This window comes from Ylistrum balloti, unplaced genomic scaffold, assembly GCF_031769215.1.
Source record: "Ylistrum balloti isolate Yb309-2 unplaced genomic scaffold, AGI_CSIRO_Ybal_v1 Utg369624, whole genome shotgun sequence".
Classification (NCBI taxonomy): domain Eukaryota; kingdom Metazoa; phylum Mollusca; class Bivalvia; order Pectinida; family Pectinidae; genus Ylistrum; species Ylistrum balloti.
The window spans coordinates 157032-174202 of NW_026781893.1; the positions used below are offsets into that span (position 1 = coordinate 157032).

At 35.5% G+C, this 17171-nt stretch overlaps 1 protein-coding gene across 1 annotated transcript in view; it reads right to left on the minus strand.

Moving 5' to 3' along the window:
- Positions 1-3223: 3223 nt before the first annotated feature.
- LOC132550325 (leucine-rich repeats and immunoglobulin-like domains protein 3) overlaps positions 3224-17171 on the minus strand; it is a 46114-nt gene continuing 32166 nt past the window's right edge. Inside the window, exons 10-19 of the mRNA XM_060214373.1 lie at positions 13695-13838; positions 13175-13399; positions 11626-11789; positions 11096-11235; positions 10637-10811; positions 10019-10297; positions 9084-9815; positions 8508-8855; positions 7741-7848; positions 3224-7526 (exon numbers count right to left, since the gene is read on the minus strand). Of these exons, the coding sequence (XP_060070356.1) occupies positions 7150-7526; positions 7741-7848; positions 8508-8855; positions 9084-9815; positions 10019-10297; positions 10637-10811; positions 11096-11235; positions 11626-11789; positions 13175-13399; positions 13695-13838 (2692 nt within the window). The 3' untranslated portion in view covers positions 3224-7149. The remainder of the gene's footprint in view (positions 7527-7740; positions 7849-8507; positions 8856-9083; positions 9816-10018; positions 10298-10636; positions 10812-11095; positions 11236-11625; positions 11790-13174; positions 13400-13694; positions 13839-17171) is intronic.

The window sequence follows — 17171 nt, forward strand, 5'->3', positions numbered from 1 at the left end:
ATTATTAGTAACAACTTTGAAATCCAAAAAATAAAATAAAGAATAGAGAGAACCAACACTCTTAAAGTTGTTGAAAGCGGTAATGTTCCTGGATGGATACCCAATGGTATTCACTAGGGATCCTGCAATGAGGGTAACATAATGTGTAAATAAAGGATTCTCAACATCCAAGTATCAACTTTGTTTAGTTTTCTAATAGCATACACTAAGTGATGATCACTCACTCCTAAAGGAATGACCCCAGTATTTCTACAACAGAATGAATCAGAAGTATAAATATGATCAATAAGAGTGGCTGAATGTGTAGTAGTCTCTAGTAGGAAATACAATCTTTTGTTGTAAGCCGTAAATATTCATTTGAGTTTTCAGTTTATTGTTTGTCAGTTCATCTATGTTGAAGTCACCCATAACAATTAAAGTTTGGTCGGGTGCTGATACAGATTCAATTAACTGATCAAATCGGGGAAACCAGTAAACTTTTTCACTTGGTGGTCGGTATACGGAAACACACCGAATGCACGAAGAGTTAGTGAGTTTGATGTTCAAAACTAGCACCTCCATATTATTTGGAATACTGGAACTTTCATCATCAGCAGACAGTGAATCTTTCACATAGACAATGACTTCTCCACCATGTCGGTTTCTGTCTCGACGGTGTGTAGTGTATCCATATATGGAAACATCCTGTTGATCCACAGAACTACCATGTTTACTTTCAGTTATTGCAAAGACATCAAATGACCTTTTTCTCAGTAAAATCTTGATTTGGTCCAGTTTATTTAAAAGGCTTCAAGCATTTAGATGAGCAAATTTCAATCCCTTCAGTAATTTCTTGATGAGTTTGTCAGAAGATACATGGAAGTCATAATAACGAGAAATGTGTTCAACACATTGTCACAAATCCAATCGAGAGTAGTGTTTATTTCCACACAGTTAAGATTGTTAATACAGGGACTGTGGAATAAGTCTTTACATCCTATACAGGTAAATGCCGTCACGGTTGAGTGGACAGTCATATCACATATACCACACTCAGTAGTGCTGGGCTCTACAGGGCCAGGGTTCATATTCACATCATTAGATATGACTATATATAGTATAAGTAGGAACTTAACAGTGTTCACATTCCTACCTGTGTTATTTACTTTTTTATTAGAAAGACAATTCAAAAATGTTCTACTAACTATTTTAGCTCCATAACACTTCATAGTTTTATCAAAAATTGGAAAATGGTTCCCTGGCACCATTGTTGAGATATCAGCAAGTTAGTATTGATTTAAAACCCCGCTAAAACAGGTAAAAAGTACTAAAATCATCAGCACATTGCTCACCCAACATGTCCTGGCGGCCATCTTGTTTACGTAGACTGCATGTATGGATGAGGAAATCGCGGGAATACCTAGCGCGGTAAACAACTTCAATGGAGTCGATCTTGTAAGAGTTGCTTCCCCTCAATCATTACTGTAGATGTTTGATGTATTTCCGTGCTTGTCGCCTTCTTTTCGATGCAACTTCGTTGTATTTCTATTTTGTGCTTTCGAAAGTTAAAACTTAGTATCGCACTGATAACCAAAGTCAGTCGTCAGCCACCATAACAACATGTGTAGACTATAGGTTTTTTTTCTAACAAAGCAGTATATATGGTACAGTCCAGGAATAGTCAGAATATCTCCCAAGTCAAATTAGTTAAGGAAAGCCATGAAAAATGCAGTGCGATTTGTGAATGCTTAATGATAAATTTTCAGTAAATTATATGAAATGCCTAGGTAGCAGGAAACAGATAATTTGCATTTTTTCTGAAATTATTGGTCATGTTTGAGATGTACAGCTATAGCAGTTTGGTTATGAAATTACATCCTTACATGTAGATATGTATAAACTACATACCAATTACAAAATAAATAAATTTTGTGTAAATCAAAAATTTCCTCTGATTTCTGACATGCGATTGCTATGGTTACCAACTCATAAAAATCTAAAAATGCAAAAAAAATGCTAATTCCAACCTAACACTACAACTTTATAGAAGAAATTGATTTCTGAACACTTCTCTTAAAATCAACGACACTGTCATGGTAACAAACTACTTCTATTTCAACAAGTTCCAACTCAGAAATCCTTCACAACATGACCATGTGTAAACACAGAAAATTTCACTTCTTGTAAAGCTAGCTTTAGGTGTGTAGACACAGATTCAAGACTTGCCAAATAGTCATCTCCAACACAAAGCTAAAATATCAATCTGGAAAAAATAGCTCCACAAACGCTGGCATTACCCAACAGCTTTATTATAAAGTTGGAAATGTGTGGTTGGGGTGAGTGGAAAGTTATCTCAAGAATGAGATCACCGGAGATCACCATTTTCACTGAGCATTTTGGCTCTATGGACGTAAATAAGCCTGTAGATTTTTGTTTGCATTTGCATTCCGCTCATTATGTCAAAACACTGCAAATCTCCATTTTCACTGGAGATGTTGGGCCTATGGACCTACGGAAGTTTCAGTTCTTGTTCTCATCCGACATTCTTGAGATAATGAGCGGAATGCAAATTCAAGATGGCGGCCGTAACCGCCATATTGGATATCGAGCGACGACGAGAAACAATAGGGTTGTGTAGGTCAATAGGCCCAACATCCTCAGTGAAAATGGTGGTCACCGGTGATATCGTTCTTGAGATAATGAGTGGAATGCTGATTCAAGATGGCGGCCGTAACCGCCATATTGGATATCGGGCGGCGACGAAAAACAATAGGGTTGTGTAGATCCATAGACCCAACATCCCCAGTGAAAATGGTGATGACCGGTAATGTAGTTTTTTGAGATAATAAGCGGCATACAATTGTGGACGGACAGACAGACGGACGGACGTCGTGCGTGATCGCAATACCCCACACCCTTTCGGGCTGTGGGGTAAAAATGAAACCTCACATTGTCCAACTCAACAAGACAACACCAATTTTAGCGAGGATTTATTTTTTTAAACTTTAATTAAAACTTTTATAATGGGGTAGTCTAATGAACAAAATTATCACCCATGGCCACACAGAGAAATTGTGTACTGCTTGCTACCCTACTGCACAACTTTCATAACTGCCAATTGCTCCATTGAAAAATATTTGAAGCAAACCGAAAATAATACTTTGTGTGTCCTTTTTGATCAATTGATAGATAACAGGAAGTGAAAAGTACTATGTGCTCTACAAGTTAAAAACAAGCCAACAAATTTGTAAGATTTCATATTCTGGTATTTTATTTTATCATTTTCTCCAATATTCTGTACAAATATAATGCTTCATTCTGACTCGCACACAACCGACATTGATAACATGTTTACATCTTTAATAAATTAAAAAGGTTCAACTTCCATGCAACAGTTTGAATTACTACTAGCGTGTCTCCACTACACAGTAAAACTTGGCCATATACAGGAGAAAACACACCTCAACTATACATGTTTAACATGTCAACGAGTGATGGATTAAATGGTAACAGAAACACACAAATAACAGACATGGGACATCAATACCAAATCCTAAACTATCTGTCAATTTGTGACCTATTTAAATTATCACTTGATTTTTGAACTATTCAGAGGTTCATAAAAGTTGCTTGCCAATCCAGCAGTTTTGAAATAAAAAACTTGGCCATTTAAAATCACAACACAGTTGTAAACTGAGAGTATCTCATTTTAAAAAAACATAATTCAAACCAAAAGAGTGATAGTCCAGGGCGACAACAGATAAAATGGTCACATTAATGTGACTAAGGTGCAAGGACAATTAAATCAATCAGGTGTAATAAAAATCTGTCTGGAAAGAGTCTTTTATAGTAAAATAAACTTGAATAAAAGTTTTCTTACAATTAACTGTTTCTGTTTTACATAATCAAAAATGAATAATTATTGTTTTTTTAATATTAAAACAACTGATAATAGTTTTTAATAAAAGATGGTTTTGAAAATTATCTTGCATGCAAGTGAATTTCATGATAATACTTATAAATACTCTACATAACACTAAATAAAATTTCTTTGCTTTTAGGATGATTGGAGTTTATACCTTGTATACATATACATACTGCTGAATGTGATTAAAATGCTCGGCCATGATATTCTGGCTGACAAGGTGGGATGTGGGCATTTCATAAACATTTAAATTCCTTCAGAGATTTAAATATCATGGCTTTAATGAATATTCAATCACACTATGTTTAATAATTGCAAAAAAAATCCAACAATGCCAATTTTTCTACAATTTTCTGTAAAATGCACAGGTATGCAATTTTAAAAGAAATTTCTAAAGTATGGAAAAGAAGCAGTAAGATTTCTAAATTTTTATATAAAAAATTGTATTAATGCATTATCTAAAAAAATAGTGTGATAATGAATGCTTATGTTAAAATGGCATTCTTTGTGACAAACATCACTGAGTATTGAGTATCTAACAACAATAAAAACTAATTTCTCGTGAAATATTGTATTTTTTCAATACAACAATAAATGTACCCACATAAGACTGGAAATATTGTGGCAGCAGTTTTGAAACTTGTTAGAATTGTGTTTATGAAGACACTTGGATTGAAGTTTAAAAAAAAAAAAAAAGTCATTTCTAAGCAAAAATATCATTCCTGTTTATACTAGGTAAAAACAGTGGAGTTTTCTCGTTTTATGATTTTTGAGACAAACGATACACAATACATCCTTTAATTAGGAAAAGTTATTGCTAACATATAGAGGTATTGTGTGTCAAATATTTAAAATATTACTCTTGCCATTTTTTGCCTTTGAAATGATTACAGCCTTCATATATAGGTACTATGTAAATATACCTATTCTTATGAATATACAAAAAAAGTTTGATGAATTTCTGAAAGGCAAAAAACTAACAGCATTCTTTTGAATAATATAACGAATGCAAAACTGGAGGTTGACCATGATTCATATATACTATTCCACTTTCAGTAGCAGATTTACTTAGTTTATGGCTTCTGTGGATGACCCAGAATAAAATACTACATTAAATATGGCTTCAGTTCAATCAATACGAATATATTTTTAAATAGACCAAATCAAAGAGCAATATCACTTGTAAAACGATTGTGATAATTTGCAAAGATTAATAACCATATGTTACAACTGCGATACTTTGTGACACAAAATGGATTTCTTGGGCATACATAATATATCGTAAAAACTACAATAATAATATTTTTGTGTAAGTTGTCTAACCCTCATCTAAACAGCACCTAGACGAGGAGTTACCACAAAATGACTGGCCTATCAACAAGGAGTGGCCAAAACAAACTTGGCCTATGGGGAATATACACCACACACACACACAAATACCCTTCGTGCACACACTTACACCGTTACTTAAATTTCAGTAAAAGATTGTACTTAGTTTGAAAACGAAAAATTTTATCGAAAAAATTGGCTAGTTTTGAAATAACTTTTTAGACCATTTTTCTGCAAGTTAACATGAAAGAAATTATAGACATAATTAATATCCTAAAAGCATGGAATTTGCAGGCAGAAAACACTTAACCATACCTTAGAATACTTGACTGGTATTTTGTAACTATTTAAATACAGATTTTTGAAATTCAAAACTACATTTTACATGTGTTAGAGTTATGACTATGATAATACAGAGTCAATATATAAGTTGCAGAAACTTGTTTATCATCAATTTATTTTTTGACAGTAAAATTTGTTTAAAACAAAACATGAAGAAAATATGTAGAAATTTTTCAGAATATTTCCGTAATTTCTGGTTCAAATGCAGGTGGGTTCTACTACCATCACTTTTCGTTCTCAACAAAGTCAAAATTACTTTCATAAAAGTTTTTGGAAACTAAAGGAGGTTAAATTTGGCATTAGATATAGTCACAACTAGTTTTTAGGTGTCTTAACTGTAAAAATATCAGCAGTCAATGAACTTGTGATGAAATTATATTAGACAACATGGATCTGACGTTAACACACATATACCTGTTACGATCCTTCATGATATACTATGGTTCAGGACATTCTCTTACAATCCTCTAGCATACCCACTTTATACATAGTAATAAGTCTACAAAACAGAAACCTTGACACATGGAACCTATGGATTTGCATGAGGTATGTTCCGTCTGATTATTTACAATGAGAACAAGATTTGTACACATTGCAAGCATTAAAACATTATTGGCTATACAAAATTGTATGATACAATTCGGTACACAAGACAGGAGATGGGAAATTAGTTTAAAAGCCAGTGGCTTTGTCTTACACATATAGGTTTCCATAACAATGCCATTTTAAAATTAGATGCATTACACACAGCACCTGTATCATATACTGAATAAATAAAACCATTTATGTATAGCATTGTTGATAAGAGAATGGTTTACACGGTTATGTTTGTAGCAAATCATTTTGGCAAATGCATCCAAAGATCAAATATCCTTCATAATTACACATCGAAATCAAAATTTTAAATCAACCAAATTTTTGGTTAGAGAGAGAAAAGAGGCAGTCAACTGTCAGGATATGGATCTGTAATTCCTTTGAGCTTTCACTTATTTCTATTCTTTATTTCTGTTAAAACTGAAAGAATTCTACAACCATTGCGATTTCTGTAAATCCATTTCCTGACATATGTGTATAGGATAGGTAGCAGCATCAAACTCAATAATTTACCCGTTTCATTTCATTCTCCAATTTCTTTGTCCATCAATGTACACAAAAACATATCAATGTATACAAATAATAATAATAATTATAATAATTAATGTTTGTGTGACCCATTGAGGTCACAACACAACAGTCCCTGCCCCTCCTGGGTGGGTCGAAAGGTATAAAGCTTTGGCTTGTTACACAAATCACAGAAACTTGAATACAGCGATCCGATTCCTTCACACTGTTGAATATCAGCATTTCAAATACTGAATCCTTCGCACTGTTGAACATCAGCATTTCAAATACTGAATCCTTCGCACTGTTGAACATCAGCATTTCAAATACTGAATCCTTCACACTGTTGGTTAAAGCGTTCCAAATCCTTCAGGCTATTGACATCAGCTTTCCAAATCTTTCACACAGCTGATCATCATAATTCTGATGTCACTATTATGCTGAGGATTACATTCTTGTCAACAAATCAACAACTACACATCCACTGTCTTCCCATCTAAGGATTTTAAAGTGCCATTTTGTGTTACGCCATTCGCTTTTGAATGCGATGACGAATGTGAACGTCTGTGCTTTGGTGGAATGACAGGGGGGATTTTGTCGATGGCTCCGTTGCTTGTCCGATGTGTACCACCAACGACTAACACTTCTCTATAATTGTTATGATGATTACAATCCATGGCCACATTTCGTGGCAGTTTATTATTAGCACACACCTGACAGTCATGAGTATTGAGTAGAGATGGGGGGTGGTGACTATATGGATTGGGTATATTTGGCACCACATGTGGAGGTATGCCTGATACCAAATGTGGTGGGGTTGGTGATGGTGATTTCATAACATGATGACATACTACAAAGAAAAGAAAATAAAGTTAGAAAACAAGACAAATGCTCTTTGACTAAAATAAAGTAAAAGTTTTATTCAAAGGAAGCCTTCAGATACTGACTGATAATATATTCTCTATTGTAAATATCCTTTTCCAAAAATTCTAAACATAAAGGTAAACAATCATTGGGTCACCTTATTTCAGTAAAGATACTTTAGGGAGTATCTATATGCTTACCTGTAGAATTGCTTGGTACTGGGATGGGAGAATTATGTACAGGGGACGTACAGCGACAATTACAAACATTGTGTTGACTATCACAAACAGCATCTTCAACTTGGTAATCTGAAATATTGTAAAACAGACATGATTAGTACATCACCAGTATACTGTAATATTTACAACATCACTTTCTCCCCAACAAGGAAATACTTCTGAAGCACTCTGCTCTATTACTGATTCTGCATATCAACAACCAACTTCTCTCTACTGCAGACATCAATAATGTATACCGCGATACTAGATATGTAATACACAGTACATGACACCTGAGGATCTACAAAACACCGATATCTGATATTCAGTGTTGTACTATACAACATTAGTTTGAAACACCACAGCATATCTGTATACCACATATCTTTTGATCACTGACACCAAATCTGGTCATCTAGTAATTTAATTAAGTAAAAGTGTGACCTGGAATTTTTCAGGTCTGTGGAAGCTAGTACATCATGATTAGCAGTTTAGACAGCTTGGTTGGTCTTATACTTCATCTACAACAGGGTTCCTTGTTGAAAATTTTCCTACCTCAATGTACAAATAAATATAATAAAAATATGATTCACTTATACTTCAATCTATGGGGCAAAAGTTTGTGTATTAGAATTATGTCTTCTTTCTTGCTCTTTCCATGTAAGATACTAAGCACTACTGTCCTGTTTTTCAGATTTAGCACAAATGGGAATTTGCTGTAGCAGATGATGGAAAGGGCTGAAACTTACCTATGCCAGGGTGTGGGGCACCTGGAGGCTGGGGCTGGGATCCATGATGAATCGGCATCCCACTCTGCTGTGGACTATTATATAAAGAGTGTCTGTAATTAGCACTGTGACAATTCTGTCTTTCACCACTCGTAAGTCCCTGACACTGATCACATCCTTCACAATGGCCACCCCCACCCACATCTGGTGTGGTCGACACCCGTGACAGTGTGTCATGGTTAGTGGGTACAGGGTGGAATGTCCGCAGAGTGTGCTGTTCACTAGCACGTGTACTGTTTGTACTGTGTGAACTTTTTAAAGAGTCTGTTTCATCACTGTTTGGATAATGTAAACTTGACACACTATTTTCTGTTGAAAAGAAAAAAAGATTCAATTTTAGTAAATCTGCTTACTTCCGACATAAATTCAGATTGACAAAAAATGAAAACCTTTTAAGTACATGTGACAGTTATTTCAAATCCCAAAATTTCATTTAATCTCTATTTTATTATTTTCACTGAACTTAAGATAGAAGACCAAATTATAAGTAAACAAAAACTACATGCAAGTTCAATCATTTTTGTCACAAATATGTACCTGGTGAGTCGGACCCCAGCTGATGTTCCCCAAGGGTGAGAGGCACAGACTGTTGATGATCCTCCTCATCAACATCACTGGGAAATATGGCTGCTCTTGCAGCCCGAAAACGTCCCGATGACGACTCATAACCAGATTCCTTCATCTGGTAGTCATGGTACTGAAAGTTTGGTGTAGTCATAGGTACAGGCTGTGTAAAACTTCCCTCTTTGTCAGACGATGTGTAGCCTGAGCTGGGTATTTCACCTGGGAGGGTGGTTTCATCTGTTGGGGTAGCACTGTACATTTCATGACGCTTCCTTGTCTGATAGATAATGATTACCCACACTAATGATGTACCGACAACACAGCAGACAACAGCAATGATGATGATTCCTGTGGTTGTTGATTCATCACTGGGACCGTTGTTTCCCTGCTGACTTCCATTCACTTCCTTGACAACACCACGGTTCTTAGGCATAACTCGGAGATTGGTGGATCCTGTCTCCTTCCCGAGTGTATTAGACATGACACAAGTGTAACGTCCGTGATCACTTATCTCCGTCTGTACAATGATTAGCAGCTGGTTACCCGCTGTGAAGAAATAACGCTGACTTTCCTTTAAAGGCTTGTCATTTTTAAGCCAAGAGAGACTTGGTGGTGGGCTTCCTGCAGCCATACACTCCAATACAGCTGTATCTCCTACTGAAGTCACTTTCACAGTCTCCATAGGCTTCACAAAAGTTGGTGATTCTAAAATACAAGAAGGAATCTTCCTTCAGCATCTCCCATGAGGTGATTTGCAAGTAAATTGTCTTACATTGGCTAGCAAGGAAAAGCGAGCAAAACTTTGCATTGATAAGAAATCTTTGATTGTATCTGCTATAACAATCATCGAGATATATGATAAATTATGTTATTTCCATTAGAATATTTACAGGCAATAAAATGCTTACCTAACACCCTCAGGGTTGCATTAGCGCTTATCATGCCAGCATCATTTTTGGCTGTACAGCTGTATACACCTTCATCCTTCCTGTTCACCTCCACAATGAAGAAAACATCATCGGCAGTCATCACATGTACTCTCCTTTCCCTTGCTGCAGGAAAATCATCCCCATCCTTGTTCCATTTAATTATAGGGTTGGGCTGACCTGTAGCTGCACACTGGAGACGGGCTGTGTGTCCAGCCTTTACTGTTACATCTAATGGAGTCTTCACAAACTTGGGGAATACTGCCAAAAAGAAATACATAGGTCTACAATACCACACATAATTTAACAAGCAGAGAATTGAGGATGAAGACAAATCATAATTCAAAATACATCTATTTTATTTCAATTTCCTTATTCTTCTGCTACAAAAGCACAACTGTAAATGTATTAACATACCATTTTTAACACAGAATTTACATAAAAAAGTCCAGCTATTATATTATGTAAAATCGCCAAGTGTGTATTACAACATTTGTATACTCTTGTATGAAATACAATATTTAACTCGTTTGACATTGGTTTCATATCTACACTTCATAGTCTACACAAGAATAACTTGACCAAGGAGAAAAATTGTACCATGGACACGGATGTCTGATTTATTGGAGTAGGCCGAGCCGAACTCATTGGATATGATGCACTGGTAGAGCCCCATGTCCGAGTCCTGTATGCGAGTAAGATGGAGACGGGAGGTATAGTTGTAGATATCTCCATCAGCACGAACAAAGTTCTCAATATCTTTGTCCATCAGTAACTGTAAAGACAACATAGTACATTAGACAGGTGAATGGTATGTATCATATTAGTTTGTTATAAAGGAAGGAAACATGAAGGAAGTATTGAAAGGTCTTTTTCCAGGTACAAATATTAGATGCCTTTTACAGCCTTAATATCTATATGGTAAGTGACAAAATCTGTATCAATAAATTTCTGTGTTGTTACTGAAAAACTAAATTATTTTCATGCAGGTGGAGTATTTTTCTATAGAACAGCCCTAATCTGTTTCTATTTGCCAACAATTAAGAAACCATAGCCTACCATGTTGTTTTTCTTCCAACTGAACTGGGTGTGTGATTGCATGGTACTATTAGCACTACAGTTGAGAGTGATGTTTTGTCCCTTCAGTGCGATCTGTGAGACAGGACTCACGGTAATCACTGGCTGCAGGAAATCTCCCTCTGTATGCAAGAAACAAAAATCATATCAAATTTGTTTCTTAATTTTCAATAATAACAGCATAGTCTGCTACAAATAGTTTGATTCTGCACTTTCCATTTCTGGAATCATTCCTTGCCAGAAATGACATCATATATTGAATTAAAAGTGAAAAATGCTTTGCAATATATTTACCAATATCTCAAATAACTCACAAAACTCATCTTTTTCTTCAGTTCAAATGTTCTTATTGGTATAGACATAATTTGATACAATCAGCTGACAAGAAATCTTTTACTCTAGTAAATTAATTATAATATTCAACATTTTGCAATGTCTTACTATAAACTGTGGGTTTTAATTGGTTTGACCTTTGACCCTATAAGCTGGGATGACCTTGACTTTATACTTACCACACTTGAACTCCTGTGGGTCAATAGTATAAATATTTCTGCCCCTTAATTTGGCAGGATGTGCACATACAGCTGTAACTGTGCTCTGGAAACCTTTTTCCTCAAGCCACTGAGGCAGCCATGACAGTTGACAATCACACAGCAGGCTTGATGAATTAAATGATCTGAAAGTACACAAAAATATACAAGTCATAACTTTGGTCCACCCAAGGGAAATACATGCAGATGAGTAGCCTTAACAACATAAAAAATAGCCCCCACACGGAAATTCAAACTATCAAAACCATATGGGATTTTCTGACACAATTAACAATCAAATAACAATCTGTTAACAATCGAAGAAAAAACATTACAGAATCAAACAATTGGCTGCAGTTAAAGAGTATTGGAGGAGTAACTTAATGGTAACCTAGAGGAATCAACTGAACAACAAATGAGTCAAGAAAAAAACAACAAAACCAAATTTCAGATCACATAGAGCCCAAGGGGGCAATGTATACTGCAGGAATTAAAAGATCTACAAATGAGAGAAAAAAATTAAGTTAGGAAATTGAGAGTTTTGGAAATGTGTTGGTATTAATTGTAAAATGGTGGCAGTCCCATCAAAGGTTAATCGGTCATTAAGCACTCTAGTCAATACATATCAATCACCGAGTCACATTCTTATGCTGCTGCATGTACCAATTACCATGGCATTACACCCCAGCCGAATTAACAACAGCACCGGCAAACTTAATCAACTCAAAGGTTTTCTCTTCCTATGCCTGGCGATTAACATGTTTTTAATCACATTAAAATCTACCACTCTCCATCATTTTGCCACCAGGCTGCGTATTTTTGGGTCTTAAGGCAGATAGATTGCACAAGCATTTCTAGAATTATATGGCTAACAATTTAACGAGTTGTAATAAACCACTCATTGTTTTGTCTTTCATGCATTTCAATAAGAAGCAAATACTATTAAAAGTGGTTAATGATAGAGAACAAGCACAGAACCCGTGAATTACATCCTCTTCACTCCATACATCATCCTTATCTCAAAGATCAATTGTATTTCTCCCCAAAACATGAGGCAAAAAAAAAACATTTAAATTGTTCCTTTGAATCTTGACAAATCGTACAGGCTTTTTAGCAAAAGAAATCTGGAACCCATGATCGCAGAAAGCCAGAAATGTTCCTCTGATATTCATTATAAATGTAATTAAAAAAACATAATAGCATTTAATTTTAAAACAGAAAATGCTTGTTTAATCACAAGTACACATGTGCTCAATTATCTGGCACAATGAGAATTTTCTTGCATACAAAAACCAAGAGATAATGGCATTTATTTGCATGAGGGCACTAAAATCATCAGTCTATCAGACTTAGTGTAACATAGAAAAAAAACATCTAGCTTGAACGATGTACATGAAACCCTTCTGTAGATTTAAAAGCATAACAATGCTTTATCAACCAAGAAAATGGGAAAAAAATTTGATGGAAAATGATTTGGTTGATAAATTCCTGTAGAGAGACAATGTTAGCGCTGTGGTGTGTGGAGTCTTACAATTGGTTGAGCTGAGTCATGACCCTGAGTGCGTCACGCTGGATGGAAGTGATGGGGTTGTTCTGTAGGTTGAGTCTGACAACTTGGCTGAGGCCGCTAAAGGCATTCTGGGCTATGGACTTGATCTTATTGTTCTCGAGGCCTAGCTTGGTGAGAGCATTGAGACCAGTAAATGCTCCGTTCATATCCTCTATAGTCCAGGAAATGGCGTTATTATTTAACTCCCTGTCACAAAGATAACGTAAACATTTTCAACATTATGTTACATCCATAAAGTTTTCTGTATATACATGTTGTCTATATACTTTTATACGATTATATATATATAATACATGTTATTCCATTTTTATCAATTAGATAAACCATTATGACTTTTGATCACAAAATTAATTCAGATCTCAAAACATTTTATCAGGATACAATGATCAGGTACATTATCTGTCCAATATGGCCTTTATCTAATGTAATGACAGAAAATCGCATACATACAGCTTAGTCTTATTAACTATTGCATACTTACAAAAGTTCTAGGCTTTCCAGGTCACGGAAAGCTCCATCCTCAATATTTGAGATGTGATTGTCACTGAGGTAGAGAGAGCGCAGATTATTGAGCTCAGCGAATGACCCTCTGGTTATGGAGGTCAGACGGTTATTGGTTAGGTCCCTACAAAAAACAGAAAACATTTGTTTTTATCTTGCAGATTACATCAGGACATGATTCAGAATTCCTAGTTGCCTTCAACATTTACTTAGTATCTATTTTTAAATATCTATTCAACAGTGTGTTACCAACTTACTTTCAATAAATTTCTATTTACTTTCAGAGAGAAATTACAAGAGCTTTGAAAGAAAAGTTTAAATATTCAAGTGAAAGTCTATAAAGTTGTACAAAATACACACAAGTGCATAGAACCTTACACAAGTGAATAGTACCTTACACAAGTGAATAGTACCTTACACAAGTGAATAGTCCCTTACACAAGTGAATAGTCCCTTATACAAGTGAATAGTACCTTATACAAGTGAATAGTACCTTACACAAGTGAATAGTCCCTTATACAAGTGAATAGTACCTTATACAAGTGAATAGTACCTTATACAAGTGAATAGTATCTTATACAAGTGAATAGTACCTTACACAAGTGAATAGTACCTTACACAAGTGAATAGTCCCTTATACAAGTGAATAGTCCCCTATACAAGTGAATAGTCCCTTATACAAGTGAATAGTCCCTTACACAAGTGAATAGTCCCTTATACAAGTGAATAGTACCTTACACAAGTGAATAGTCCCTTATACAAGTGAATAGTCCCTTATATAAGTACCCTATACAAGTGAATAGTCCCTTATACAAGTGAATAGTCCCTTATACAAGTGAATAGTCCCTTATACATGTGAATAGTATCTTTCAACACAAGTTTGGAATTAGACAGAGTAGAGCCAAATAATGATTAAAATTCTAACAAAATTCTGTTTTGTCCTTTTAGGACTTGTTAGAGATGCTGAGTGCTTAAATATTGAAACCTAAGAGGGGAATGAGAAAATCAAAATTTGATCAAAATGTCAATAAAAACCAAATGTGTAACAACATGTACAAGGCCTACAGATCAAGAGTTGTGGGAATTCCTGACACAAGCATAGAACCAGGTAAAACATTAGTTTAAATCTTGGTAAACACACATTAGCCATTACAGGCCTGGAGCAAATCTTTACAGGTACATATTGAGGGGTGTACATTTCTACAGAGTTTGTCAGCAGAGACAGGGTAGGATCCCTTTACCTGTACACCTATACAGCAGGAACAGTGCCCTATTGTAACAGACTAAGGTGTACCTGGTCCGTGTCATTACTGCCCAGGTGTGGGGCTGATTATATCTATCAATTGTTTCTGTGGTCACGCATCGAGGCCTTCTATAGCCTTACTAAATACACCCTGAATATAAATTACCATGTAGTAAATACATACACATTCTTCTTATTCACTTCATACAACGATCTGATGTTTGTCAATACATTTCCATACCGGACCGTTTACAAGCATACAAATTACCCAACACATTTATCTCTCTCATTTTTTGTTTCATTCTCTGACTTCCTCCAAACATGTTTGCCCTCATAAAATACTTTGCCTAATAGAAGTATTTGATTATAATATGATTTTAAACACTGTTAACTCCAATAAACATCTACTGCAGGGAATAAATGTTTATACACTGGAGGACGGGTCAGTATCAATGATACAATGATTTCCTCTGTTTTGTCAGCTTTACAACACTACATTTAAACATTACATTAGTACTGGTACAGCAGTCATCTCTCTCCAGTAACATATATCAGAATCCTCAGGCCTAAAAACACCTAGCCCTTTTCATTCCCCCATGATTCAAGCCCTTATCAAAATCATTTAATACTTGTAATAATTTAACTATTAGTAGACCAAGAGTTATGCCCCATAACATCAGCCAAGGTATACAAGATGGAGTGTAAGATCACGAATTCAATTATTTACAAGATTGCCTGCATCTGATAGTGCATACTCTGTATATAGGTATGAAACACCTCTGGATGTATCTCCAGTCCCACTTCCTGGACGAGGTCCAATGCTTCCCCTCCCTCCCTACGGATACCTCCTCATTACCCTGAACAGATGGTCCCCTCTGTATCACCACCCCTATCTACACTGTTTGATATGAAAAACAGATCATTTCATTAAGGCAGTGTATTCTACACCTATTCCGCCTAACAAGCCCGACAAATTTACCAGATTTCCATAAATGTTACAGTATCTAATTCCTCTCCACAAATAAAATTCCACCCAAACACAAGTCTGCTACCCTATCCTAGTCTGATAAGATGAAATTGTGTAACTCTGCAGCTGTTTTGATGGGCTCCACACTGCTCTCACAACCCTCAGCTGGGTTATATACAGCCATTCAGCTGTTCCTCACATTTGTAATGTTTTTATACAGTATAATTTAACCCATCATTTTCATTCCTCCCTTTTTCTATGTGTATATATATATCTCCACAGATCACCTCTCCATTGGTGTAGCTGTTGGCTAAGATTAAAACTTTAAAACTTACCTTATTTTAATTGTTTCCTGCTGTTTAGATACATTTCTCTTGTATTTTTTTCCACATGTAACATTTCTTACAAATTTTGATTTTTTTTTTCAATTTCATCAATAAAGTTACTACATTCCAACTAAATTTTAAGTTTTATACCAACTTGAGATATACACTGCTGCAGATTTTCTACTTCACTTTACTGAAATTTTATTTTCCATTAGTCACAAACACTGAATGATTTATCTTAGATTAATTAATGACAGCAAATAATTTATTAATTTTCCTATAGGAGAGAAAATAAGGTGTTTGATGCCCTATTACAAAACACCTTGGCCTAAGTACCGCTTATCAGACAAAACCTATGCCTTTTATATTAATGAATACCATTGTCTGCTTCTTACAAAGAGCGCCAGATAGACATAAACATGGTGCAGTAGTGTACATAACATTCACACATACTTGAGAAGCCAGGCAGATAGTTGTGTTTTGTAGCACCAGCCAATTAGCTTGTGTATCATCTCTTATATCTAGCCTTACAACCAAATCCAACAGCAGTGGTCGATGCAATTTCATCCATGCAATAAGCAGACAAAGTATTTATGATCGACCAGATTACATCCATACACGTTAAAATGCTATATAAGATTGAGTAATACATAGTTAGGAGAAGTGCTTAGGCCTCCCTACTGTATGTAATGTGTTACCGCAACATATACATCATCCCGAGTGTCCCTAAACTTGTGTGCCTCTCTCTTTATCCCGATCCCGCTTGCCCGCCCGTGAGCCCATCAATCCTGGGCAAATTCCCTTCCCTCCCTGGTACAGGACAACATAGTAGCCTATGCTAGTCTCCTTCAACAACCATTAGGTTAAAATACGCAGTGATAGTTTCATGTTTTAAATAATCTAGATGATCTTGCGATTTAT